This window comes from Mucor mucedo (assembly GCF_025094135.1).
Source record: "Mucor mucedo strain NRRL 3635 chromosome Unknown EV154scaffold_128, whole genome shotgun sequence".
NCBI lineage: Eukaryota > Fungi > Mucoromycota > Mucoromycetes > Mucorales > Mucoraceae > Mucor > Mucor mucedo.
In genome coordinates, this window is record NW_026252412.1 from 101,219 (window position 1) to 125,592 (window position 24,374).

The 24,374-nt window shown below is 37.5% G+C and overlaps 4 protein-coding genes across 4 annotated transcripts; all 4 read left to right on the top strand.

The window, feature by feature from the left end:
- Nucleotides 1–5,337: 5,337 nt before the first annotated feature.
- Nucleotides 5,338–14,610, top strand: EV154DRAFT_575810 (uncharacterized protein; the record flags this gene model as incomplete). Its single annotated transcript, XM_051606466.1, has 8 exons — nucleotides 5,338–5,407; nucleotides 6,430–7,268; nucleotides 7,345–7,635; nucleotides 7,720–8,601; nucleotides 10,098–10,325; nucleotides 10,395–11,071; nucleotides 11,133–13,512; nucleotides 13,597–14,610. 8 exons carry the CDS (start codon nucleotides 5,338–5,340, stop codon nucleotides 14,608–14,610), a joined length of 6,381 nt encoding a protein of 2,126 aa, XP_051452948.1.
- Nucleotides 14,611–15,150: 540 nt separating this feature from the next.
- EV154DRAFT_568579 (uncharacterized protein) lies at nucleotides 15,151–15,678 on the top strand (the record flags this gene model as incomplete). Its single annotated transcript, XM_051606088.1, has 2 exons — nucleotides 15,151–15,363; nucleotides 15,418–15,678. The coding sequence occupies 2 exons, from the start codon at nucleotides 15,151–15,153 to the stop codon at nucleotides 15,676–15,678; spliced, it is 474 nt and encodes a 157-aa protein (XP_051452949.1).
- Nucleotides 15,679–17,159: 1,481 nt separating this feature from the next.
- On the top strand, nucleotides 17,160–19,891 carry EV154DRAFT_568580 (uncharacterized protein; the record flags this gene model as incomplete). Its single annotated transcript, XM_051606089.1, has 6 exons — nucleotides 17,160–17,354; nucleotides 17,436–17,554; nucleotides 17,609–17,697; nucleotides 18,811–19,007; nucleotides 19,282–19,633; nucleotides 19,791–19,891. The coding sequence occupies 6 exons, from the start codon at nucleotides 17,160–17,162 to the stop codon at nucleotides 19,889–19,891; spliced, it is 1,053 nt and encodes a 350-aa protein (XP_051452950.1).
- A 1,858-nt stretch (nucleotides 19,892–21,749) lies between these two features.
- Nucleotides 21,750–23,915, top strand: EV154DRAFT_575812 (uncharacterized protein; the record flags this gene model as incomplete). Its single annotated transcript, XM_051606467.1, has 3 exons — nucleotides 21,750–21,775; nucleotides 21,841–23,315; nucleotides 23,872–23,915. 3 exons carry the CDS (start codon nucleotides 21,750–21,752, stop codon nucleotides 23,913–23,915), a joined length of 1,545 nt encoding a protein of 514 aa, XP_051452951.1.
- Nucleotides 23,916–24,374: the final 459 nt, after the last annotated feature.

A 24,374-nucleotide genomic window follows, 5' to 3' on the forward strand; every position in this document is an offset into this window, starting at 1 on the left:
TGAGCGTGAACTAGATCTTGAACTTGTTTACGAACCCCATTCTGCTCCTCCTCAATCATCTCGTTGTACTATTTCCTTTGGTGAGTTTTTTGCTAACTTTTTCAGTGTTAGAAATGCTGATATGCACGATCAGCTTCAATCTGATTTAATTGATCACTTATGGCATAGACGAGGCGACATGTAGATATCTACAGAATTCTAAATAAAATAGTTTTTTGAAGAGAAAAAAAAGTTTTTATTTATCTCAATTGTTCATCATCCCCAACCAAAAGAGGCTCGCCGTCTTCCACCAAAACAGGTTCCTTATACTCAACCAAAAGAGGCCCTTCTTTGCCCAAAGATTGTTGATCATCATCATCGGTGATCAAAGATGGTTGATCAGGATCATACAAAGAATTGTCATCCTCTTCCACATTCTTTGCCAAGGAGCGTTTACGGGCCTCCTCTTCCTCCGCCTCCTCCTCCGCCATGATACGATCCATGATGATACGTTGTTTATTCTCAACGTATCTTCTGTATCTTCCATAACTGATGACAGTGGTATCCGTCATCAAGATATCCTTCTCAATCTTTCGTTTTTCTTGAGACTTGGTGTAGAGCAATTTCTCCTTGGCAAATGCCATCTTCTCCTTGGTGATTTCGATGTAGGCATTGTAGAATAATGCCAATTCCTTGACATCTTCCTTGTTGTTTTGCTCTTCGAGCTTCGCCTTCTTACGTCCCATAGGACGTACCTCGTCCGAAGTATCCTCAGCTGAAAGGCTCAATGCCGCTTTCTTTCCCTTGCCTTTGGCTCTTACTTCAGCGATTTCAAGTCTGCTTTTCCATTTTTCACAACTTTCAAGAATCTTGTACAAATGCAAGAATTGGAAACCTTTCTTTTCGCTTGGGTCGGCTCTATACATCTCCATGGCTCTATGTATCTTTTATTTCCATAAATATTATGTAAGTTTTTATGTGTTTTAAACGATTTTGAGTATTAATGTATACCATGTCCTCGGGACCTGAGCCACTGGGAGAGGGACCGTTCATACAAGTTTGGAGAAAACCACTAAACTTGCTAACGGACTTCGCAATGGCCGTGAACCGAACACGGTGAGACGACCAACACCTTTCCCTGGGAGGCGTTTTATACCTCTTGACATAATTAATGTCGAAGTCATCGGCAATGTTTTGCCAAAAGTCAGGGTCAGTTTGGTCATTACCCTTAATAGGATCGTTACTCATTGAGGACCACGAATGGCACAACTGAACGTCCTCTTCCTCGGTATAATTAAACCCACGAGTACGCTTGTCAGCTTTAGGGTCTTGTTGCGTTTTAGTCATTGTTTATTGGAAAAATATCAAGAAAGAAAAAAAAAATCGAGAAGTTAAAAATTTTTAAAAAAAATGTGTAATTTCGTAGATCTGTGCAATTTGAGATAAAAAATAAAGTTTATGTAAATTTACTTCAAATTTTAATCAACCTGTCGTATTTGGGTACGATTCACTTAAAGAATAATTAAGCAAATCGTTTAAATAAATAAACTATGAAATTAAAACAACCTTTGATGTTGCATATCAGCATACGCTTGTATACTGCTATACAACTTCTCCTACTTCGAGCACATACTTCTATATAAAAGATTGCATGATTGGCCTAAATACGATATACGAATGACAGTTGGATACAGAATGCTATACCACTGAGTTACGATATCACCGATCGAGAAGAGAAACTTCTCAGATCAATCAAGAATTATAAGAAAGAGAAACTTAATATTAATAGTTCTCTCAATGGATTAGCTACCCAGAGAGAGAATAGAACAGCTATTAATATAAATGGTTCATTTACTTATATATTGATATAGTTATACTGCTGATAAAGAGTATAGAGTGCATCTTCATTGTAATATACCAAAACGTAATCTGTGACATTTTTGAGCATTCATCTCCGACTAGTACAAGTAATATAAAAGGAAATTTATTTATAGCCAGATTTTTTTAATGTGGGGAGAATTTTTTTTTTTTTTTAAGAAAATTTTTCAGGGAAATATATTTTATTTGGGGGGAGTCTAAATTGTTTTTTTTTTTTTTTTTTTTTTTTTTAGATTGAAAGTCATCAAGGAGCAACTAAACAGCACGTCTGTGGGATCGATATTCTTTGGAAAACTTACTGATAATATCTTCAGCTTCCAAGACATCGTTACCCTTGCTGTAAGCGTCAATATATCTATAGGCACGATTATAATATCGTCTATTGATTTTAGGACCAAAAACAGCCTCATCATGGTCAAGAAACTCTTCGATTCTTGACTTCAGAGTGTCAAACGAGTAATCACATTCTATTCGTGCAAATCGTTTAGCTGCACCCCAATGTCTTTCAATCCAATTGCACTCACAATGGTACTTAGGGTATAGGGTAAAAAGGTGACCAGCCTTGGATGTTTGGGTCTCCAGCATATTCTTCTGGGCCTTGAAATCAGGTTGCTGTGACAACAAGTATTCGGCACAACAGCCAGGTTTAGCCTGAGGGTCGTGTGGAGTACCTCTCACACAAACCCTTCTCAGAGGCTCATTTCTGCCGAGCAAGCCACGTTCTCTCAACAGACGGAGAGTTCCCTTGAACTTCTCACGTTTCTACAGAGATAATGATAATAAAGATGTCAGTTCTTTATATATTAATGTTATATTATTAAATTTACTTGTGCGTGTTGGTACTTTTCGACAAGTGCATTGGTATCAAACGCCTGTCCTTTGGCACGCCGTCTGTTTATCTCCTTCATGGCGGCATCCACGTTCATAGATTCCATGGTATACATACTTTGAGGCTTGATGATGCCGTTTCTATCTACATAAGTGGTATCCCGAAACCTATACAGGGTAGAAGACTTTACTTCGCTAGTCCCGGAAGTCATCCTCGAGGCAACAAGAGCATCGTCCGCAAAGGCTTTATGGTTCGAGCTCTGGTCAAAGGCAAAGATACCAACACAATTAGGATGTAATTCATTGAAAAGATGAATTACATCATATAATTGACACGTCAGATCTCTGTTTGTCCAATAACCATCGCCGTTACTGTTGCCAGGGAAGAAGATGACTCTTGATATCAAATTGGCACCATTGACGGTACCTCTCATTGTTCCGTGGCAGGGACACATGAATGAACTGATCATAATAGATCTTCCTTGACCTTTAGGAAGAATCATGGTTTCGTTCTTCTCACACCAACGAGTGACTTTACAATCATTTGAATAAAAGATTGATTCGTCGTGAGTAACTAAAACCATCTTTTTTTCATTATCCTTTAGGCTAGGTTGAACTGGATCAGCATTCTCATTATCCAAGGGATAGGTTTCCATACGCTTATGCCATTCCATCATTTGTTGGGCCCACTTAATTCGATATCTGACAACATCATCCCGCTCATGGCCATCAAAGTATGTTCGATCCTTTCCTACACACATATGCCCAAAAATATAATCAAGCTAAAGCATTAGTATATATGCTAAGTTTTTACATATTGTATTTACCTGTTTTATAGTCAAAACCCCAAGCCTTCAGGTAGGTTGCCTGAGCTACGTTCGACAATGGATGCTCTGGCTGAGAGGAAATGACATCGGCACCGGCCTCGACATCATTCTCCAACTCAAGTAACTCAGGGAGCACTTCTTGTCGTATATGCTGACGAAGAGCAGGGTTACTTCTACGGACAGGGTCTTGACTCCTGAGCCAGGTGATGCATCTTTCCTTCACATCAGGATCACTGAGAATTGATTTTCTCTTCGCATGTTTTCCTTGCTGATGACATGGAATGTCACCAGTGTTTAGCCAGGCTTCAAACCACTTTCTGGCAGCACGATGACGATAGGATTTCGAAGCTTGGATCCAGTGCATGTTTACCGCAAGCTTCGTTGCTTCCACAAAAGTTTACCGTCTAATAGCTGCAACATAGCATGCTTTACAACCACGTACTTCAGAAATTGTTTAACACCGTTGTGGTGTTGGTCGCTGGTGGTATTACCAGAGATACGGATTTTCGATTCCAAAAGGGGCAAAGACTCGCGAATCTTTACCAAACTTGCTTCGTCGGGTCTTCTGGGTTTCTCCTTCTTCTCTACTTGAGGTGGTGTAGGAACCTGTTGAACCACGGGGAAAAAATCATTAATCGAATGACAGCCTACAGCTGCCTTGGCTGCAGCAGATCTCTTTCTACTGAGCGTCTCTCTTGTAGGGAGAAGTTTACGCTTAAACTTCTGTTCCCCGGTTTTTTCGGTTGCGTTGCTCCAGGAAATGGGGAAAGCTTCTGCGTTGACTTCTTCTGGTCGAGGCATGTCAGCGATTTCGGCCTCTTTGGCAATTGCTTCATTAGCAATGTACTCAGCAGCAGCAATTTTTTCCATTTGAATGAATTTAGCCTTTCTTCCAATGTTGATTCTTTTTCTTGATTTAGCCATAATGAATATTGATATAGATATGTAAATTTATAAAAGTAATTTTAAAAGAATAATTACAAGGTACAAAAATAAACCCAAACTTAGTTTTAAATTCACAATTCTATTTGTCATTTTTAAAGCTCCCGTGAAGTAATACGCTCAAAAACAGTAACCCTTTTGACGCGTTTTTAGTTTTAAAGAACGTTACATCTAATATTACTGAAGTAAACAAAGTTTCCATGTAGTAGACGTTCTTACTTAATGTATATCCGATCTCAAACATCTTTTTTGTGTTTTACACTTCACCATATTTGATCTCAGTTTAAAATTAGCAGGTTATGGCACTGAGTACTTTATCTAATGAATATGACCTTTCAAATACATAAATTAAATTAAACAGCTAGTTGGATCTATTTTCCAAGTACTCTAAATTATATCTTTTGAATATGAAGTGTTTCTACTTAGTACATAAAGTTTGTTTTATCCTTTTGGTGCCTTACAGTATTGATCATATTTGATCTCAGACTCTGATATAACGGGTTGTGGCACTGAGTACTTTATCTAATGAATATGACCTTTCAAATACATAAATTAAATTAAACAGCTAGTTGGATCTATTTTCCAAGTACTCTAAATTATATCTTTTGAATATGAAGTGTTTCTACTTAGTACATAAAGTTTGTTTTATCCTTTTGGTGCCTTACAGTATTGATCATATTTGATCTCAGACTCTGATATAACGGGTTGTGGCACTGTGTACTTTATCTAACGAATACGACCCTTCAAATACATAAATTAAAATAAACAACTAGTTGGATCTATTTTCAAAATACTCTAAATTATATCTTTTAAATATGAAGCGTTTCTACTTAGTACATAAAGTTTGTTTTATCCTTTTTGTGTCTTACAGGGTTGACAGTAAATGTCCTCAGACTTTGATTTAATAGGCTGCGATACTACGCTTGCGGGTACTCAAATTGAGAGTACAGGCAGTAAGCATTTCATGGTCCGAAGGCGGCAAATACTATACGCGGGACAATACTATTGGTCGGAAAAGAAAAATTTAAAATTTTGAACCTGCTTGTGACAATTTTTCCCCCCACACCTAAAATCCAGTTGTAAAAATCCCGGACACACTTTTTTTTTTAGAATAAAAACTTCATATTCTCATTTTAATCATGATTAAAATAATATATGTCCAAAAATATTGGACTTTAATTATGAGGAAAGTGTGGTGGTCCAGTTTTAACGTTTGTCTCTGCTTAAAAATTTTTTTTTGGCATATTGAAGTCCAGATGCACTCTAAAGAAATAGTGTATGAATTAATGGATACCTAGCTTCTACAACCAAATATACAAATATCGATAAGACATTTTATATTTGGGATCGTAATTTATTCATTACAAAGATAATGAATAAATGATCAACTATTATGTTCTATTGCCAATTACACGTGACAAACAAGTATGCATCTTTTACAGTAACCGTTGCATGATCTGATAAATAAGTGTCTCGTAATACTAAAGATTTATTAGCATACTCATGCTCCCGATCCACTGATATGGGACAACGTTATCTGGAAACAATTCTAACGAGTAGTATCCATTTAATCCAAGGCAGGAAACAAACTATAGATCTATTCCAAAACCAGAAAGGTTGACTCATCATTAAAACTCAGGAGAGTTGTGCAATATAAAAAGGATCAATTATTTCATAGCAGCAGAGTTCTTTTAGTCTATTTTTACCCCTAATAAAAATATACTTTTATCTCATTACTTTTCTATGTAATATTTTGTCAAATACCACACAACCGCTGGGGAATCAATTTTTAAATTTTTTTTTTTAGATTTACGAAAAGCGCCAATTTAATCAACTGCTGGGGATGCTCTTACACAGTACAATTGTATCTTTTTAACCATATTACGTTTTTGTCATTTGAATAATTGGGTCTTTAGATATCGTTCTTTTTGTCATTTTTCTGAGAACATCCGGACGATTAATCCACCTACTGTAGATCTTGGGCCATTTCGCTACAACCGTGACTTAGTTAATAACTCTCGTCCCCGACTTGATGTTCTTTGTGGAAGTATTTTATCTTTGCAACTACCTAAGATATCTATCATTCGTTGTGGTGACTGGGAAAGAGATGATTTGACAAGTGAGAAAATAAGCTATGCAGCATTAGAAGCTTGGGTCGCTTTGAAGATTTTTGAAAAGGCTAACGAAGAACCAGCTGTAAACGAAAAGGTTACGAAAAAGTCACAAAAAGGTACTTTTGTTGTAGTTTATAACCAAACATCCGCAAGAGTGATGCCTTCTGCCTATGGATTTATTGAGGATAATAAAGGATTCATTGAAGCTCATCTAAAAGATACCAGGCTTGTAAAGGTGGATGATGTTCAAGTGCTTTCCATGCTTCTTGAAAGTCATCAAGAAAACGGCAATCCTGAAGCAAGAACTTTAAGTGATTTGGGTGATGTTCCTTTTGTATTAGGCATCAGCAACCACTGTTTGAGAACGGCCTCAAAAAAACAATACGACCTTAAAAAGCAGCAAGATTTGTCAAAAGTATCTCCTATTCCCTCAGAGTCAGACACCATCCATCCGAATACGTCTCTTGACTCAGGGAATATACATGTACCATCAAGAATCCTGAAAGATGCTTTTCATGCAATGCAAATGATACGTGTTTCCTTAAAACATGGCACGGCCAAAGAGGTTTCTCGTCGCTTTAGAGATGCTATGTTTGTTGTTGATCTTGGTGATAAAAGATTAGTGAGCCAATATCTTGGATCAATAGGAACTGATTGGGAGAGCTATATGGTGAAAAAGCCGGACTTTGTTTTGGAGCGTGTACGAATATATACCACCACCCGAAGAGTTGTATAAATCTGTCTCAATGCTTTTCATGCATTACGGTCCTGCAAAGTGCGTATTGAGCGGGAAGCCTTTGTTCAATGAAGACGCATGGAGCGCTTCTAAGCATGTTTTGGAGGAGATAAGACTTGGTCACGTTTCAGACGTATTAAATGGTCCCGTATTATATACAGAAAAGGCGTTCGACAAGAATGGATTGATGAAGTATAGGTGTAGCAGAGGTACTAGTTCTGTAGAAGGCTCTGTACATATGAACATCATAAGAAAATTTGCATCGTACAATGAAGGTCCTCGTTTAGCTGATATGGTTCTTGCTGACTATCGTCTTTATCACAACACCGATGTAAGAGAATTTCAGAGTATACTTATATATAAGCTCAATTGACCTAATACGTATTATACTAAATTACAATTTATGAATTTTTAGGTTGGCTCAAGAAATCTCTACGGAAAAGTGCATAAAGGTCATTACAATCCCTGGTTATATCAATCAATCAATACTATTAGAATCAAGCTGGGTCATACACCTATTGACAGCTACTTTACAAATAGACTCGGTAGTACTTTTGAATATGAGCAAACACAAGAGACGTATGGTATTACAGCATTACCAAATGAAGTAATGCGAGAGTACAATGTATTACCGGCCATCAACCATTTAAGCAACCAAACGTTTTCAAAAGCGAAGTTGCTCGAACTCAGTCTCCTCCCTGTTGTGAAGCTTGACATTATTGGATGCTCTGTCAAAGACTTTGTGTACAACTTTCTAGCAATCTGCCAAAAGACAAAGTTAGCTGTCACTGCGGTACACACTGATCAAGAGGTTAAGCTATACGAAGAGTTCATAAAAAACCCTGAAAAGCGATGTTCCATAAGCCTCACATCTGGAAAAGCAACACCACATTTTGTATGCTTTGCTAAATTATGGTCAAGTTATTGTAAGGAAGGAAGTAATATATATTACAAGACTTCTAGACATCTTGAATCATACTACAATGTATTAGATGATCGACAAAAGTACTATGATACTGTAATATTAAATATCAATACAGTACGTCTGGTCAGGTCTGCTTTGACCTCAGAAAGTACATCCACTGTTTCTATTCCAGCCCATGTACAAATTACAGCGGATCAAGCTTTACAGAGGATAATTCAAAGTGAAACTGTGGCTTCATTACCTCCTCCACCTCCCTCCAGAGAGCAACATCAACCAATGTCACTCAGAACACTGCTTCCAGTACCTGTTACTGATCCAAGTATTTCATTTTCTTCAGGTAACTTACAGCAACGAGCACGTAGAACATGTGCTGTTTGTAAAATTGCTGGCTGCAAAGGCGCAAATATGCATAGCCGTTGTCGTATTTCCTCCAATAAATATCGTATAGAATGACCTTTAATGTGGTTAAATTATAATATTCGAGTGGTACTCTCATATTACTGAGAAATTCGAGAGTGAATTAAGAATAAAATGTAAAATTTAACAAAGTGAAATTATCAAACTGCAAAAATAAACTAAAGCTTTATTAAACAAATAAATGGGGGTCTTTATATACACATTATTTCAGACATTGATCACAGATGGGCTGATGACGGTTGTGGGTAGATTTATCCAGATAATACTCGGATGTAATGATCCCATATAGAAAGACCATAATGAGATGTCAATAACAATAACAATAACATTCATTCTTAAACTGTGTATGTCTTGTAGCACAACATTCAGGGGAAAATGTAGTTCTTATTAAAGATAGCTGTGGCACCTCAACGTGGCTGATGTAACCTTCATATGTTTTCATATTCATGTTATTATTTAAATGTATGCCTTATACTTGTATGAAGGATGATATAAGATCAAGCCTGTACATAAAGTAAATGATCAGTATTTAATATAAAGTACCAATAAGAATTATATTTAGGATTATCAAATGGAAGATTTAAGAAGTGTAGATAGAGTCATATATTAAGTATAGCCTCGATCACGACAATTACCAGTATAATCTTGTTACAGATTATATATTGGGAATTATATTATTATTAGTTGTTTTTGATTCTCATTAATCTGTTACTGAATTGTCAGCTAATGAGAATTTTTCACTTAATAATTTGGGCCAATCAATATAAGAAAGTATTGATTGACTTAAGACCATGTAATTCTAATTGCCATGTTTCAGAAGATAGAGACAAGCCACTGCCTATTCCTTACCAGACTCAATCTCCCAGATGTTTGATATAAAAAGCGTCCTCCCTTTTGCGATGACTTTCTCTCGATAACTTTAATAAAGGATTAATAGAGACTCATTTCTTATTACTTCTTCTTTTATTCTGTTTTATCTATTTTTAATATCCCAAACATCACAGCCGTTGCTCAAACAAGTGTGGCATTTGTAAACTTGAGAGCTGCAATGGAAGTTACAAAGGGCCTACCTGCCAAAATCCCTCTTTTACATGATTTTAAATTTTAGCCATCTGTATTTTTCCTCTATTAAAACTTGAAGTATTATTGACATTCGCTCAGTAAAAAAGCCGTTTATTAATGTATTCCTGCAAAAATCTCGGTGTCCGAAGGACACCGAGGTTTTCAATAATTAATTTTTTTTCTGGGATAATTAATTCAAAATTCAAGATAGCCCCAGACATGGTAATAGGGCCAAAATTGACTGTACGCTTACGGCTGGGGCTCCTTTGATCCAATCAAATCCCTCTATCTTGAGTTAACGGAGTTGTATTGGGCGAATCAAATCACTTGATTTGAGTTAACTGAGATTAAATAAACTGATTTTCTTTCTTTTTATCTCTTTTTTGAAGTTTCAAATTGCTCCTGACACAATTGAAAAGAACATTATGAATAATCTCAACCCCAGCTCTGATGTCGAAAAAACAGGAGGGAAAGGAAGTTTCCCGAGATTTAAACAGAAACGTGGTCGTCCATCAGGTGGAAAGACTGAAAAAAAGCCTGAAGTTGTTTACGGAAGACCGAGAAAGCAAATCAAGAACCAATCGTCAATGTTGAATTTCACAATGCAGGCGAAAGCAGTAAGACGACGTTCTTAATTTTTATATAAGCTTTACTGATGAGTCATTCATATCTTTTTTTTTTTTTAGTCTTCGAACACTATTCACAATGAGCAGGAATACCAACAAACGAATGTTGAAGAGATCATCGACAATAATGTTGACACAACAGTCGATGAATCTTTACCTGAAGAGAGTTTCAGTAATTCTGTAGCAGTTGAGCTTGAAGAAAATCATTCCTCTTTAGTCGACCAGGAAGAGGTGGTTGCCACCGAAGTTTCAACTTCTGAAAATAGCGTTGACGATGAGAACGAAGACGAAGTTAATATTGATGAATTTCCCAACATCGATATCCAAACTGCAGATTTGTTGGATAAAGATAAGGGAAATGATAATGAGTGGGGAACAGACGATGAAGGCGATACAGAAGAACTAAACGAAAACGAATTTATCACTGTTGACAATGATGCAGCTTCTATCCTTGAAGAAAGCTACGTCAATAAGTATCTTGCTGAGTTACAGGAGAGATTGAAGGGGAAAAGACCAGAAGAGTATCAGAATGGCACTTTTTGGGTTCACCGAAAGAATCCATACTTTATGCTTGATAGTAATAACAAAGACCCGGGATACCTCTATACACCTAGAGTGTTTTTGTGGTTCCCTCATCATTTAGTAAGAGATTTAAAGTGTCCGACTTGTGAAGCAAAAATAGGTGTAAAGGGATTCAATAAGAAGCCTATTGCTAGGAGGATTATCGATTTAAATGAGTGCGATCTTAAATGAGAAGTTTCTTTTTATGTCATTTCTAATGTGTTTAATAATTTTTAGCTGTTTTTACCTGATGACTACAAGATACAAGTGTCGTAACAAGGGTGTTAAGCACACATTTGATGGGTGTAACCCAGCTTTGATCCGACAACTTCCACTTCATTTACAAGCTGAATTTCCAGCTGTCCTTAGTCATCGATCTGGCCTTTCTAAAATGCTTTGCAAACTGATGAGACCACTCTTTCAACATGGGATTGGACCTCATCGTATGTCTAAAGTCCTTCGCGTGATGCACACTGAGAAATATGACGAATTGCAGCTTCAATACTACACAACCCTCGATCATGATGCCCAAAGTCCTTCCGTATTATCAATGCTCCAGTCAAGACAATATCCTGAGTTTTCTCAATTCAAAGACAAGATGCAATATAATGGTTATGTTCCTTCTGCTAATTACATTAGCTATGTATACAGCTCCTTGATAGCGAAGGTTCGTCCTTTCATGGATCAACTTATGTCGTTTGTAGACGGCACTGTTTTAAAAGGGGATCATTCTTTCAAGATCATTGATCACTTGGCGAAAATCAATGGGGTTTCAACGTTTTCTTGCCTCTACACTGTTTTAAATGAACATGAAGAGATCCGTTTACAAGTCTTGGCACAAAGCAAAAAAATGGACCATCTAGCACCTCAATTTCTCCAGATGATGGATACTTACAAAAAGCTTAATATGAAAGAGCCTGAGCTTTTTTATACAGATAATGTCATTGGAGACCAAGGATTCTTAAAACAGGTGATGCCATCCTTAACCAAAGACGTTGTACCTATTCCCAAATGTACAAATGGACAACAGCAACAACAACAAAACCCTTTTCTTTCACTTCCTATTATTACCCTGCCAGATACTTCAAAGATCAGAGTTTTAAGATCTGAAGTAGAGATCAATGAGGCTTGTATCGAAATATTTGGAAATACTGATGAGTATAGTAATGAAATTTTTGTTGGTTTTGATTGTGAATGGATGATGTCTACAAGTGGAGTATCCTTAATGCAGATGTGCTACCAAAATGAAATTTTTTTGTTCCGTGTACATGACTTTGATACGAATACGTTTCCTCGTGAGCTATCTAAGGTTCTTAGCTGTTCCAAGATTGTAAAATTAGGGAGAAATATCAAGGCAGACTGTACAAGAGTGAAGCGTGTATTTGGTGTTGTGGTATCAAACCACGTAGATCTTGGGCCATTTTGCTACAACCGCGACTTAGTTAATAACTCTCGTCCCCGACTTGATGTTCTTTGTGGAAGCATTTTATCTTTGCAACTACCTAAGATATCTATCATTCGTTGTGGTGACTGGGAAAGAGATGATTTGACAAGTGAGCAAATAAGCTATGCAGCATTAGATGCTTGGGTCGCTTTAAAGATTTATGAAAAGGCTAACGAAGAACCAGCTGTAAACGAAAAGGTTACGAAAAAGTCACAAAAAGGTACTTTTGTTGCAGTTTATAACCAAACATCCGCAAGAGTGATGCCTTCTGCCTATGGATTCATTGAGGATAATGAAGGATCCATTGAAGCTCATCTAAAAGATACCAGGCTTGTAAAGGTCGATGATGTTCAAGTGCTTTCCATGCTTCTTGAAAGTCATCAAGAAAACGGCAATCCTGAAGCAAGAACTTTAAGTGATTTGGGTGATCCTCCTTTTGTATTAAGAATCAGCAACCACTGTTTGAGAACGGCCTCAAAAAAACAATACGACCTTAAGAAGCAGCAAGATTTGTCAAAAGTATCTCCTATTCCATCAGAGTCAGACACCATCCATCCGAATACGTCTCTTGACTCAGGGAATGTACATGTACCATCAAGAATCCTGAAAGATGCTTTTCATGTAATGCAAATGATACGTGTTTCCTTAAAACATGGCATGGCCAAAGAGTTTTCTCGTCGCTTTAGAGATGCTATGTTTGTTGTTGATCTTGGTGATAAAAGATTAGTGAGCCAATATCTTGAATCAATAGGAACTGATTGGGAGAGCTATATGGTGAAAAACCCGGACTTTGTTTTGGAGCGTGTACGAAGATATATACCACCACCCGAAGAGTTGTATAAATCTGTCTCAATGCTTTTCGTGCATTACGGTCCTGCAAAGTGCGTATTGAGCGGGAAGCCTTTGTTCAATGAAGACGCATGGAGCGCTTCTAAGCATGTTTTGGAGGAGATAAGACTTGGTCACGTTTCAGACGTATTAAATGGTCCCGTATTATATACAGAAAAGGGGTTCGACAAGAATGGATTGATGAAGTATAGGTGTAGCAGAGGTACTAGTTCTGTAGAAGGCTCTGTACATATGAACATCATAAGAAAATTTGCATCGTACAATGCAGGTCCTCGTTTAGCTGATATGGTTCTTGCTGACTATCGTCTTTATCACAACACCGATGTAAGAGAATTTCAGAGTATACTTATATATAAGCTCAATTGACCTAATACGTATTATACTAAATTACAATTTATGAATTTTTAGGTTGGCTCAAGAAATCGCTACGGAAAAGTGCATAAAGGTCATTACAGTCCCTGGTTATATCAATCAATCAATACTATTAGAATCAAGCTGGGTCATACACCTATTGACAGCTACTTTACGAATAGACTCGGTAGTACTTTTGAATATGAGCAAACACAAGAGACGTATGGTATTACAGCATTACCAAATGAAGTAATGCGAGAGTACAATATATTACCAGCCATCAACCATTTAAGCAACCAAACGTTTTCAAAAGCCAAGTTGCTCGAACTCAGTCTCCTCCCTGTTGTGAAGCTTGACATTATTGGATGCTCTGTCAAAGACTTTGTGTACAACTTTCTAGCAATCTGCCAAAAGACAAAGTTAGCTGTCACTGCGGTACACACTGATCAAGAGGTTAAGCTATACGAAGAGTTTATGAAAAACCCTGAAAAGCGACGTTCCATAAGCCTCACATCTGGAAAAGCAACACCAAATTTTGTATGCTTTGCTAAATTATGGTCAAGTTATTGTAAGGAAGGAAGTAATATATACTACAAGACGTCTAGACATCTTGAATCGTACTACAACGTATTAGATGATCGACAAAAGTACTATGATACTGTAATATTGAATATCGATACAGTACGTCTGGTAAGGTCTGCTTTGACCTCAGAAAGTAGATCCACTGTTTCTATTCCAGCCCATGTACAAATTACAGCGGATCAAGCTATACAGAGGATGATTCAAAGTGAAACTGTGGCTTCGTTACCTCCGCCACCTCCCTCCAGAGAGCAACATCAACCAATGCCACTCAGAGCACTGCTTCCAGTACCTGTTATTGATCCAAGTATTTCATTTTCTTCAGGTAACTTACAGCAACGAGCACGTAGAACATGTGCAGTTTGTAAAATTTCTGGCTGCAAAGGCGCAAATATGTATAGCCGTTGCTCAAACAAGTGTGGCGCTTGTAAATTTCATAGCGTCAATGGAAGATACGAAGGGCCTACCTGCCAAAATCCCTCTTTTACATAATTTTAAACCTTAGCCATCTGTATTTTTCCTCTATTAAAACTTGAAGTATTATTGACATTCCCTCAGTAAAAAGCCGTTTATTAATGTATTCCTGTAAATATCTCGGTGTCCGAAGGACCTGAAATTTTCAATAATTAATTTTTTTTTCTGGGATAATTAATTCAAAATTCAAGATAGCCCCAGACATGGTTATAGGACCAAAACGACAAGATTCTTTTTTTTTGTCTGTCCGAATGACCATCTCAAATATTCCGATGCAAGTTAGTAACAAACCCAGTGCATTGCTTACGAGGCTTTTAACATCTCTTTATTTTATAAGACGTTATCACTGTCAATGATTACGAGTAATCCTTTACTGCAACGTTTCCGGTAAATACAATGCAGAATTATGCCTAGCCTGTCAAATTGCCGGATTTGTGATGACAACCGGTTTCCATCTTAACCTATTTGAGACAGGCTACTGAATTGGAAAGTATAAATACATTTTAATTTTTTCTTAACTACATCTTTTTATCATCTCTTTAGGAGACCACTTAAATAATGCTTGATACCAACATCTACAACTACCAGACCTCTGTTTCGCAAGGATTAGATTCTCCATTTAATAGTCTGTTTAACTCTGCCTCCAGCTCCGCTTTCGGTCACAATCATCTTGTAGCTGAAGTGCCATTTCTTAAGCATGAAGTTATGGAAATAAAAACAACGATTACAGAGTTAAAAGAAATGAATAAACACATGGCTGGTCATTCAGGGGTTTCGGTTAAGATAATGTTAAAGAATGAAATACCTGATACAATGCTAATTTAGATCCAAGGTATGTCTGGTTCTACTGATCAAGAAGGCAACACGGAATTAAGAAACCTATTCAGCAATATCTACACTGAGGAGAAGAAAAAGGCTTTGTTACAGAACCCGAATTGTTTCAACCAACATGTTAAAGCTAAACCCTTAGGTGTCTCTGCAAAGAACCAGGTCATTGAAATCTCGAGAACCTACTTCAAAAGCCACCGCAATATATTGGAAGGTGGTTCTGTTTCAATGAATGACTGCGAACTGGAACGTCGATAGCGTGCCACCAAGCTTAAACGTGATAAATTTCAAATTTGTTTCAAATTTTTTTTTTCGCAATAGCGATGTTGGTGATGAGTATTTTTTTTTTTTTTTTTTTTTTTTTTTTTTTTTTTTTTTTTTTTTTGGCAAGAGTAACCTACTCCCCTTGACATTAGGCAAAAAAAAAAAAAGTTCAGCATTGAAGGTCAAATGAATGCTAATTTATGTGTATTCATAAAAAAATTAGTCTTTTCATGGTCTAAGTCCGAAAGGATTCTAACCTTTCTGTGGGAAGGTACTTTTTTCCGCGAATTTCTTCACGGTCTGCACCGTCACTTCACTTGCTGTAGGCTTCAATGTATTCAGTTGCACGTCGAAAGTATCTTCTGATTCGGGCAATTCTTCCTGCCTTATCCAAAAATGTATCCATGTTGCTATCCAAAGACTTGAAAATGTAATCGCATATGAGGCGAGCCTCCCGCTTTACTCCACCCCAGTACATATACTCACTGCCTGGTTTTAAAAAATCGCTATAAAAAATTTAATTTATTGATGAATTAAGAATCGATGACAGAAGAGTTAATCCTTCATGATTTTATAATTGTAATCTGAAATAAAAACAGAAATAAAAGCTATATTGATAAAGTTGATAGCTTGGATAGAAATGACATTGATTTGCCCTCTAAATGTCAGAACTTTATTGCCCCCCACAGAAATATATAAGCGCGCTAATGACTGATAATAAACAGACATTTTTATAAATAAATTGAAAATCGATGACAGAAGAACTACTCTTTTATACTTGTATTATTGTAATCTGAAATAAAAACTGTAAAAAAAGTTGTATTGATAAAGTTGATAGCTTCAATAAGATCGACATCGGGTACGCCCTCCAACTGTAGGAACTCTATTTAGCATCCCACAAAAATTTGTGAGCGCCCTAACAATTCTGATGGTAAATAGACTTTTTTATAAATAAATTAAAAATTCTTCACAGAAGAAATGGTTGCCAACATTGCATGTAAAACTTAAAGCTATTGCGAAGTTATCAAAATTAAAACTGATGAAGTTCATAGCTTTTTAAAAAAAAGATACGGTTTTATTCATTTCCAGCTGTTTTATTGGCTGAAATGGTTGTCGGGCGTTAAAAATTTACCTATGCTCTTTTGTTTGTTTTAAATGATGGGCCTCCCCTATACTCCCCCGCTTAAATTTTTCAACACCGATAATGTTCGATGGCTATCACTAAATTTTTTTGATAAGTAAAGATGTAAACTGTTTGCATATTATTGTTTAAAAACATTGTTACAATCGTTTTTCTGTCAGCGATTAGTAGAAAAATGTTTTTTGGGATATAAAAATGGATTTATGAAAGAGCAAAAAAGTTATCAGGTTTAAGCTGGGTGGTACGTTACGATTTGACATACACCGCGATAAAACATTTCGTTACTGTCTACGTCCTTCCTCAGTTTACGCGATCCCCAGGTTTTACTTGGAGGATGATTGGGTTTGAACAAAGGGAATTGTTCGCATTGATCGCTGATGACCATATGTTCTCTTACCTTGGAGCTGATAACTGTCTGCCTCTCTTTGCTTTTTCCAAACGTTGGGGGTCTCAACACCTTTTGGTTGCTGCAGTCAGAAACCATGTAAAGTCAATTTTTAGGACGAAGGTGAAAAATACAATTGAAAATGTAAAGTTGGCATTGAACTAATATATAACATTTTATTTGATCCGGCCTGAAACCTCGACGACAATCGCTAATTAAATAAAGGAGAGTGAAGACGAATTAGCAGAAGATATCAATACGAGTGTTTCTGCAAACGAAGGTGACAATATCGAGACGTTAGACTGTGACGAGAGTGACGAGAGTGACCAGGGTGAGGATGAAGAGTAGGAAGAAAATAGAATGGCCAGAGAAATGAAAGCTTTAGCCCATAGAACTAGAGATCGTGAGTTTGCTTTGGAGCAGACTAAGCTGCATAGAAGTGTCACTTCTAGTAATAACAATATGAGTCCTATTGCCACGAAACCGCGTAAACAAAAAATTTGATCTGTTTCCAATCATCTCTCCATTGTTACACCAATCACTAAAAAGTACATATAAACACTTTCTTTTTTTTCCTTTTTCCTTTTTTTTATTATCTATTTTTTATCCTTTTACATCAATAAATTGGTTTTTTTTAAAAAAAAAATTGCTTCTATTCGTTCTTGTTTCTGGAAACCATGTAATTGAATAAACGTCTGGGCTGACTTCTTTTGCAATTACAGTCTGGTAAACTCATTTTTCCATCTTTGAAGTCCGTCCCCTTAATTATCCCTCTTTTAAATCAGCATGGACAGGTGTATATAGGCCGTGCTTACAGTTTATCAGGACAGTTCAAAAAGTAAGTGTTTTTCGTTTGTGGCTTTTGTTTTCGCTAATTATGTCTTTAGACTTACGCTTCCAGTTTTCACGTTGTGGCGGTTACTCCGTTTCAAAAAGGAATTAGTACGTATCAATGTTATGTCTTCTTATCTTAAACTAACCTAATATTCATTTAAAAAACTTTGGTTATCGCCCTTGTTTTTATATTATACGTTTCTTCCTAGACAGAATAACCAATGCCTTCATGTTATGCCATATATAGTTTACTTTTTAGCTCAATTATATAGTAATTCGTCTACATAGCAATTTGTACTCAATTATCATGATATAAATAAATCTAAATTTCATTCTTTTTAATAAATATATAATCAACTTTTAAAACTGCGAAGAATTTTTTTCAAACGAATGAATGTATTAAATGATCCAATATATATAAGCGAAAAAAATTTGTTTGGCTAAAGGCTGAAAGGGAGAGCTAATTTTAAAATATACACCCCCTTAATTATGCACTGAATCCGGTTTTTTTTCTTTTTTGTTGGGGGGGGGGGGTAAATGTGTAAAAGCTGACTAAACATCTGTTCCAATGGACGAATCAAGCGAAACATTATAGTTTTGGTGCAGGTAAACTACATATTGACTCACAAACGCTTCTTATACTAATTCCAATTTAGACTTGAGCGGGTCACTTCCATCTCCAGAGGACATTCATAGATAACTTGATAAGGCAGCATTCATTCTGTGAAAATGTATGGTCTATGTCACGAAGGATATTTTCTTTTAGATGATAACGTACATCAATCACGTTGCATCAACCCTGCTTGTGGTGAAGGTAGATACAAACACCAAAACGAAGCTGAGGAATCAACTCGTGCTGGCGACATTTCACCTCCAAAAAGGCTTTCAAACCATGGCTATGTGTTCGGTCGGGGCTTCACTTGCGGAACTACTGGTCGACGACGAAATCCGTTAATGCCTCAAGTAGGCAAGCCAATTCAGCAATTATGACGAGGACGACATCTTCATTGACATGTTTTCGGGCTCGGTGTACAAAGAATTTCTTCGTCAAAATTTGCTCACACGCAAAGACATTTGCCTTGGTCTTTAGATTGATAGGTTTCCCAACCAATCCAAACCTGGAGGCTCTCAAACGTTAGTCTGTTTTATGGTGATGAACATTCCCGGATATAAAATGTTTAGGATTTAAATTTACTTGTATATGTTATCTTAATCAAACTTATCTTTTCGTTGTTAGAGCAAACAAGTCGATGATGATAGCACTGGCTATTATACCTGGCCCAAAAATACCCAATTATTGGATGAATTGATTGAAGCCAATCATCGAGGAAATCAATTCGTTGTGTGCAAGAGGATTCCTCGTGGAAAAAACAATGAAATTGTTCACGAAAGTAAAGTATTCTTGGTCGGAATGACTTGTTATATTCTAGGAATGGCTGACTTGATGAATCGTCGTGGACACACAAGCAAATATTGTTACAGAATTTGCAAAGTGGTTGGCAGACGTCCTAAAGATTACCCTTACGGTATACACTTCTTGGATGCAGGTGATATGAGAACAAAAGCCCGAATTAGACAACGGCGATCCGGTAAATTATTCAAAGTGTGCACCAATATTTTTAAGATTTTAAACGCAGTATGAATTAGGGATTCGATATGGTTGGTATTGATCCTGGGATTAACTATTATTCGACCTTCGCGGGTACATATTTTTTTTTGGTGACGATATTCATTTGATCGTTATAGGGCTTGGTACTTTGGTCTACAATCTTTTCGATCCCAAGAAGATCAAAAGGTACCGTGAATCCATCACTACAGAAGCACACCTTTGGTTTGAACGGGCATGATGACACTATCATCAAAAAATCTGAAGAAAAGGTAAATCAGAGCAGGGTTTACAGAACATCAGCTCTGAGGGAACTTGGGATGGCAGTGTAGGTATTGTAAGAGCTATCGGTTACGAAGATTTCTCTTATACATTGTCCCTACTATTGTGCTTCTATTGGTCCAGGAAAACAAACCATATGTGCGGTAGTGGAATTGGCGGAGGGATAATGTATTATTTTGTAGTGTCGGATTTCTCGTAGGGACATTGCAAAAATGAAAAGGTAACAAGACGATCAGAGACTAGATATTAAAGATTAGACATTAACCAAAATATTTAGATGATTTTGAAAATATCATACGTTTTTGAATAAAGAGATTCTTGCAAACTGTATCAATGCTCGAGTGTTCACTGCCAATAACCGTTATTTATGCATCTGCCGTATTTGATTCAACAAGTGGGGCGATTAAAATGCTACTCTTACCAACCAATGGAGGGGAGGGTTCGGAATTTCACCAACTTCATCAAGTCCACGCATTGTATAGGGGCAAATACTCGAAACGACCTTCGTCACCAGGCTAATTATAACAAGATGGCGGTTAGGTGGTTGCAGTCCATTGAATTCCAGGAATTCACGGATCTTCCAGACACCTACCGTTCGAATTCCTCCGGTGCTGAAATCTAATGTCCATTTGTACCTCAATCATTGCTTGGATCGAATTGGGAGGATATGTGCTTCGGTGTCCCGAGATTGAAGGTGATCGATGCACTGATATCCTTTTATGATGATAATGTTGTGGATGAAATCAAAAAATCGACCTCGTCATCCATTGTGATTACAAGTCGTCATGAAACGATAACTTCAATTCTCGACATAAGCTTCAATATCTTAAAGACAATAGGTAATAATATTGTCTTTTTTCAGGTTACCAAAAGTACTGGTCACAAGTGAGCAAATAACATTTGACATACTTTACTGGTACTGACAGCATACACTTTAGATCCATTTCCCTCTCGTTTGTCGGTGAGGAATACTGCTACTTTAGACACAAGCAAGAACGTAATGACAATTTCTTGGCTATGGTTTAAGTGACGAAGCAGCAGAAATATGACGCTCACAATATTGTGACAGTTGCTCGGAATTCCAGGTGTGACAGATACAAGAAGTTCACTGTCATTTCCATGACAGACTTTCATGAAGTCTTTGTTGTCGTAGGGTATTCCGATTCCGCTAGCATTTTGAAGGTTGTTGGCCAACATTAATTATATTGACAAGGTTAATCATCGCCTTGGTGGATCTTTAGTTGATTTGGAAGTTGTTCGTATCTTTCTCTGTTTTGCGTAGACAAGTTTTATTGTAATGAAGTTCTCTTCAACAATTCATCTAATGGAGTGATCACTATTTCATTCAATCTGTTGTGTTAATTGGCTTTGTGTTGTTTGGCAATGCTTGTAAAATAAAAAAAATAGTAAAGGAAAAAAAATATAAAAAAAAAATTATTTTCCGATGGCCGTGTATTTTATACACCAAGCTACCTCCTTCGCAGAATTCTACTACCGAGTCCGCGGCTGTGTTAATTGCCTCTCTGGTTATAATGAGATCGTTCGGCTGTCCTATATAATAGTAAAAATATTACCCCTTAATGTTGAGGGTTAAGGGAGCAGCAGTTGATTGCGAGCAATGGCGATTAATAGGTGGTCATCTCTTTTTGTTTTATTTAATTGACGGAATGAGAATTTTTATGTCTTAGGTAACACTCTTTTGGCTAGTAAAATATAACAAGTCCTATTTTTAGTGGCTTAGGAAAAACTTTTTTAAGACAAGGGCGTGTTGTTTTCTTTTCTTTTTCTTTTCTTCCCTATACCAGTCATAAAAAAAAATGCTAGTACACCGTTTTTTCGACGAGTAAGTATAATAATCACAATTAACATGTTCAATATATAACTGATCCTAATGTTGACATTCAATAGCCTTATGTGTGAATTAACACATCTCGCCCTATTCTTCTCGGCATTCCCATGGTTTTTGGCCAGGTTTGGTTTTTTTTCCGCGTGGAAAAAAATTGTTTGGTCTTTTGGCTTTCTTTGGCGTCAGGTAGCAGGTCTTCGACCCAGCCGTCCTTCTCCACCAGAGGCAATCGGGGAATTGTACTTTTGTACTGGTCGGGGTTTTTACCCCATCTCCTTGCGAGATCGAGTACCCGTTTCGCCCTTGCCTGACGTGTCTCGCTGTTCTTCTGCTGGTGCTTCTGCTTCCGCTCCTGCTTGCTTTCCCCCCGCTGTCTTGTCCCCTGTTCGTGAGGTGCCACGCCTGGAATTTTCCTTTGCGTCTCGCCCTCCAGCAACCATAAAAGGCGAAAGTAAATGTTATTTTCTGGACTGTGCCTTTTCTCGTGGCTTGCCTTGTGTTGGTGGTGGTGTGGTGCCTTCTTTTCCTCCCCTCCCCCAATACCAACCTTCCGTTCCTCTCTTTGCCTTTGTTGGGGAAGTGATTTGCCAGTCTTGGCTGGCTGAGAACGCTTCCTGTCTTGGTTTGGAGGATTTGCCTGCTCCTTCTGTTGCTGGTTGTTCGGCTGTTGCCACCTCGTCCTCGTTTGTTTTTGGCTCCGAGGTCTCAGCGATTGATTGTGGCACGTCGTCACCTCTTGTTTCGGGTAGTTTGACTCCCTTTGTCGAGCCTTTGCCTTCTTCGGCTGTTGTTGAGTCTTCTCCTGTTTTGGCTGCTTTGTCTGTGGCTTCGGCCCAGCCAGTGGCTGTTGATGTTGGACCTGTGGCTGGTTCTGGACCTGTTCCTGTTTCTGGACATACTGATGTCCATCCTCTGGATGCTGTCTCTCGTCCTGTTGCCGTTCGTCGTCGTCTTGCCGTTCCTCGTCGTCTTGCCGTTCCTCGCCGTCTTGCCGTTCCTCGTCCTGTTTCTTCGGGTGGTTGTGCCGGTGTTTGTCTTTCTGTTGGCGCTGGTACTCCCTCCTCCTCTGTTGTTGGTTCTCCTTCTGTCGTTCTTCCTTCTCTTTGTGAGAATTCAAACTCTGGAGGCAAACGAAAAACTCCTCCTCCCTCCCCACCAACATCTCCTCGTCGTCGAGTTTCCCGCTGTCCTTCTTTGGACAAGGAGTCTTTGGCTGTTTCTTCGGCTTCTGTGGTCGCTTCTGCTCCTGTGGTCTCTTCTGTTCCTGTGGTCTCTTTTGCGCCTGTGGTCTCTTCTGCTCCTGTGGTCTCTTCTGCTCCTGTTTTCTCTTCTGCTCCTGTTGTCTCTTCTGCTCCTGTTGTCTCTTCTGCTCCTGTTGTCTCTTCTGTGTCTTCTGTTCCTGCCGTCGGTGTCGTTGAGGCCTCCTTCATCTCTGTTTCCCCTGCGCGACCAATCGCCATGCCTTACGTGGCCCATTATGAAAAAGCCAGGGAGAGACAGAGCTTGAGGGACCTCTTCGACGCCGCCGAAAAGGAAGGTAAGCTATTTTTATTTCTAAACTTTTTAAAACCGTTCGATTAATTACTCTTGTTATATTGTAGAAGAAGAGGAGTTAAAGAAGGAAGAAGAAAAGAAGAAGAAACATTCTCTGTTTAGGGGCAAAAAATAAATTTTTTTTGATAAAAGGTTACTTTACGCGGATCAATTATTACATATGTATTTTCTTTGATTGAGAATTTGGTATTTTAAAACGAGACTTTCAAAGGAATCATTCAATGCTAAAGATTGAGGTTGGTTCAATGAGCATCTTACTCATTTGTCGAATGACGAGTCGGAAAACGAACAGTAGTGCGATTTTAAAAATCCTCACAAGCAACATACTTATTTTTTAAAGTTCCCGATTCAGGACATTATTTCTTTTTTTTTAAATCGTTACTTCAGACTTCAAAACGAAAGCTTTTTCCAAACTCCATGACGTTGCTTTTTAATGACTCTTGTTAAACGATTATAATGTAAAGTTTACTCAAAATGGTAACGTATCTATTATTATTTTCAACAACTCTATTTTTGCGATATAATTTTTATTTTTAAAGCAAAAAAACATGAACCTATCCCAAATTGTTACCGTAGTTGCTGAATTGCTATTAGTTTTATTTGGACTTGATGATGATACAGTGCATCTAATTTATAATGAACAATGTTTGGCTCCGATTTTTTTAGTAAAAATAAAACGCTAACTGCCGGATGAATTTAACATGTATCGTGAATACGGCTCTATTCCGTTCTTTATTACAGAGTTCTTCAAAAACTAATAGAGTCCGATTTTTTTCTTTTCACACAATATATTTTATAGATGGTAAAACAAAATTTACCATTTACAGTGGGGAGACACGAAGATGTCCGGGAGGTGTTTTACAGCGCAAACGTTCATAAAAATATATCAGATATATCCTGGTTAAATGTTTTCAGCAAAATATAAGATTCTTCTCTCAAACCCAAATGGGACGCCCCTTCGGGTCGCTGATCCCATTATTTAAGGGTGTATTAGACAGTCCCTCCTGACCATATATTTTTGCACCTACGCTTACGCTTCGGT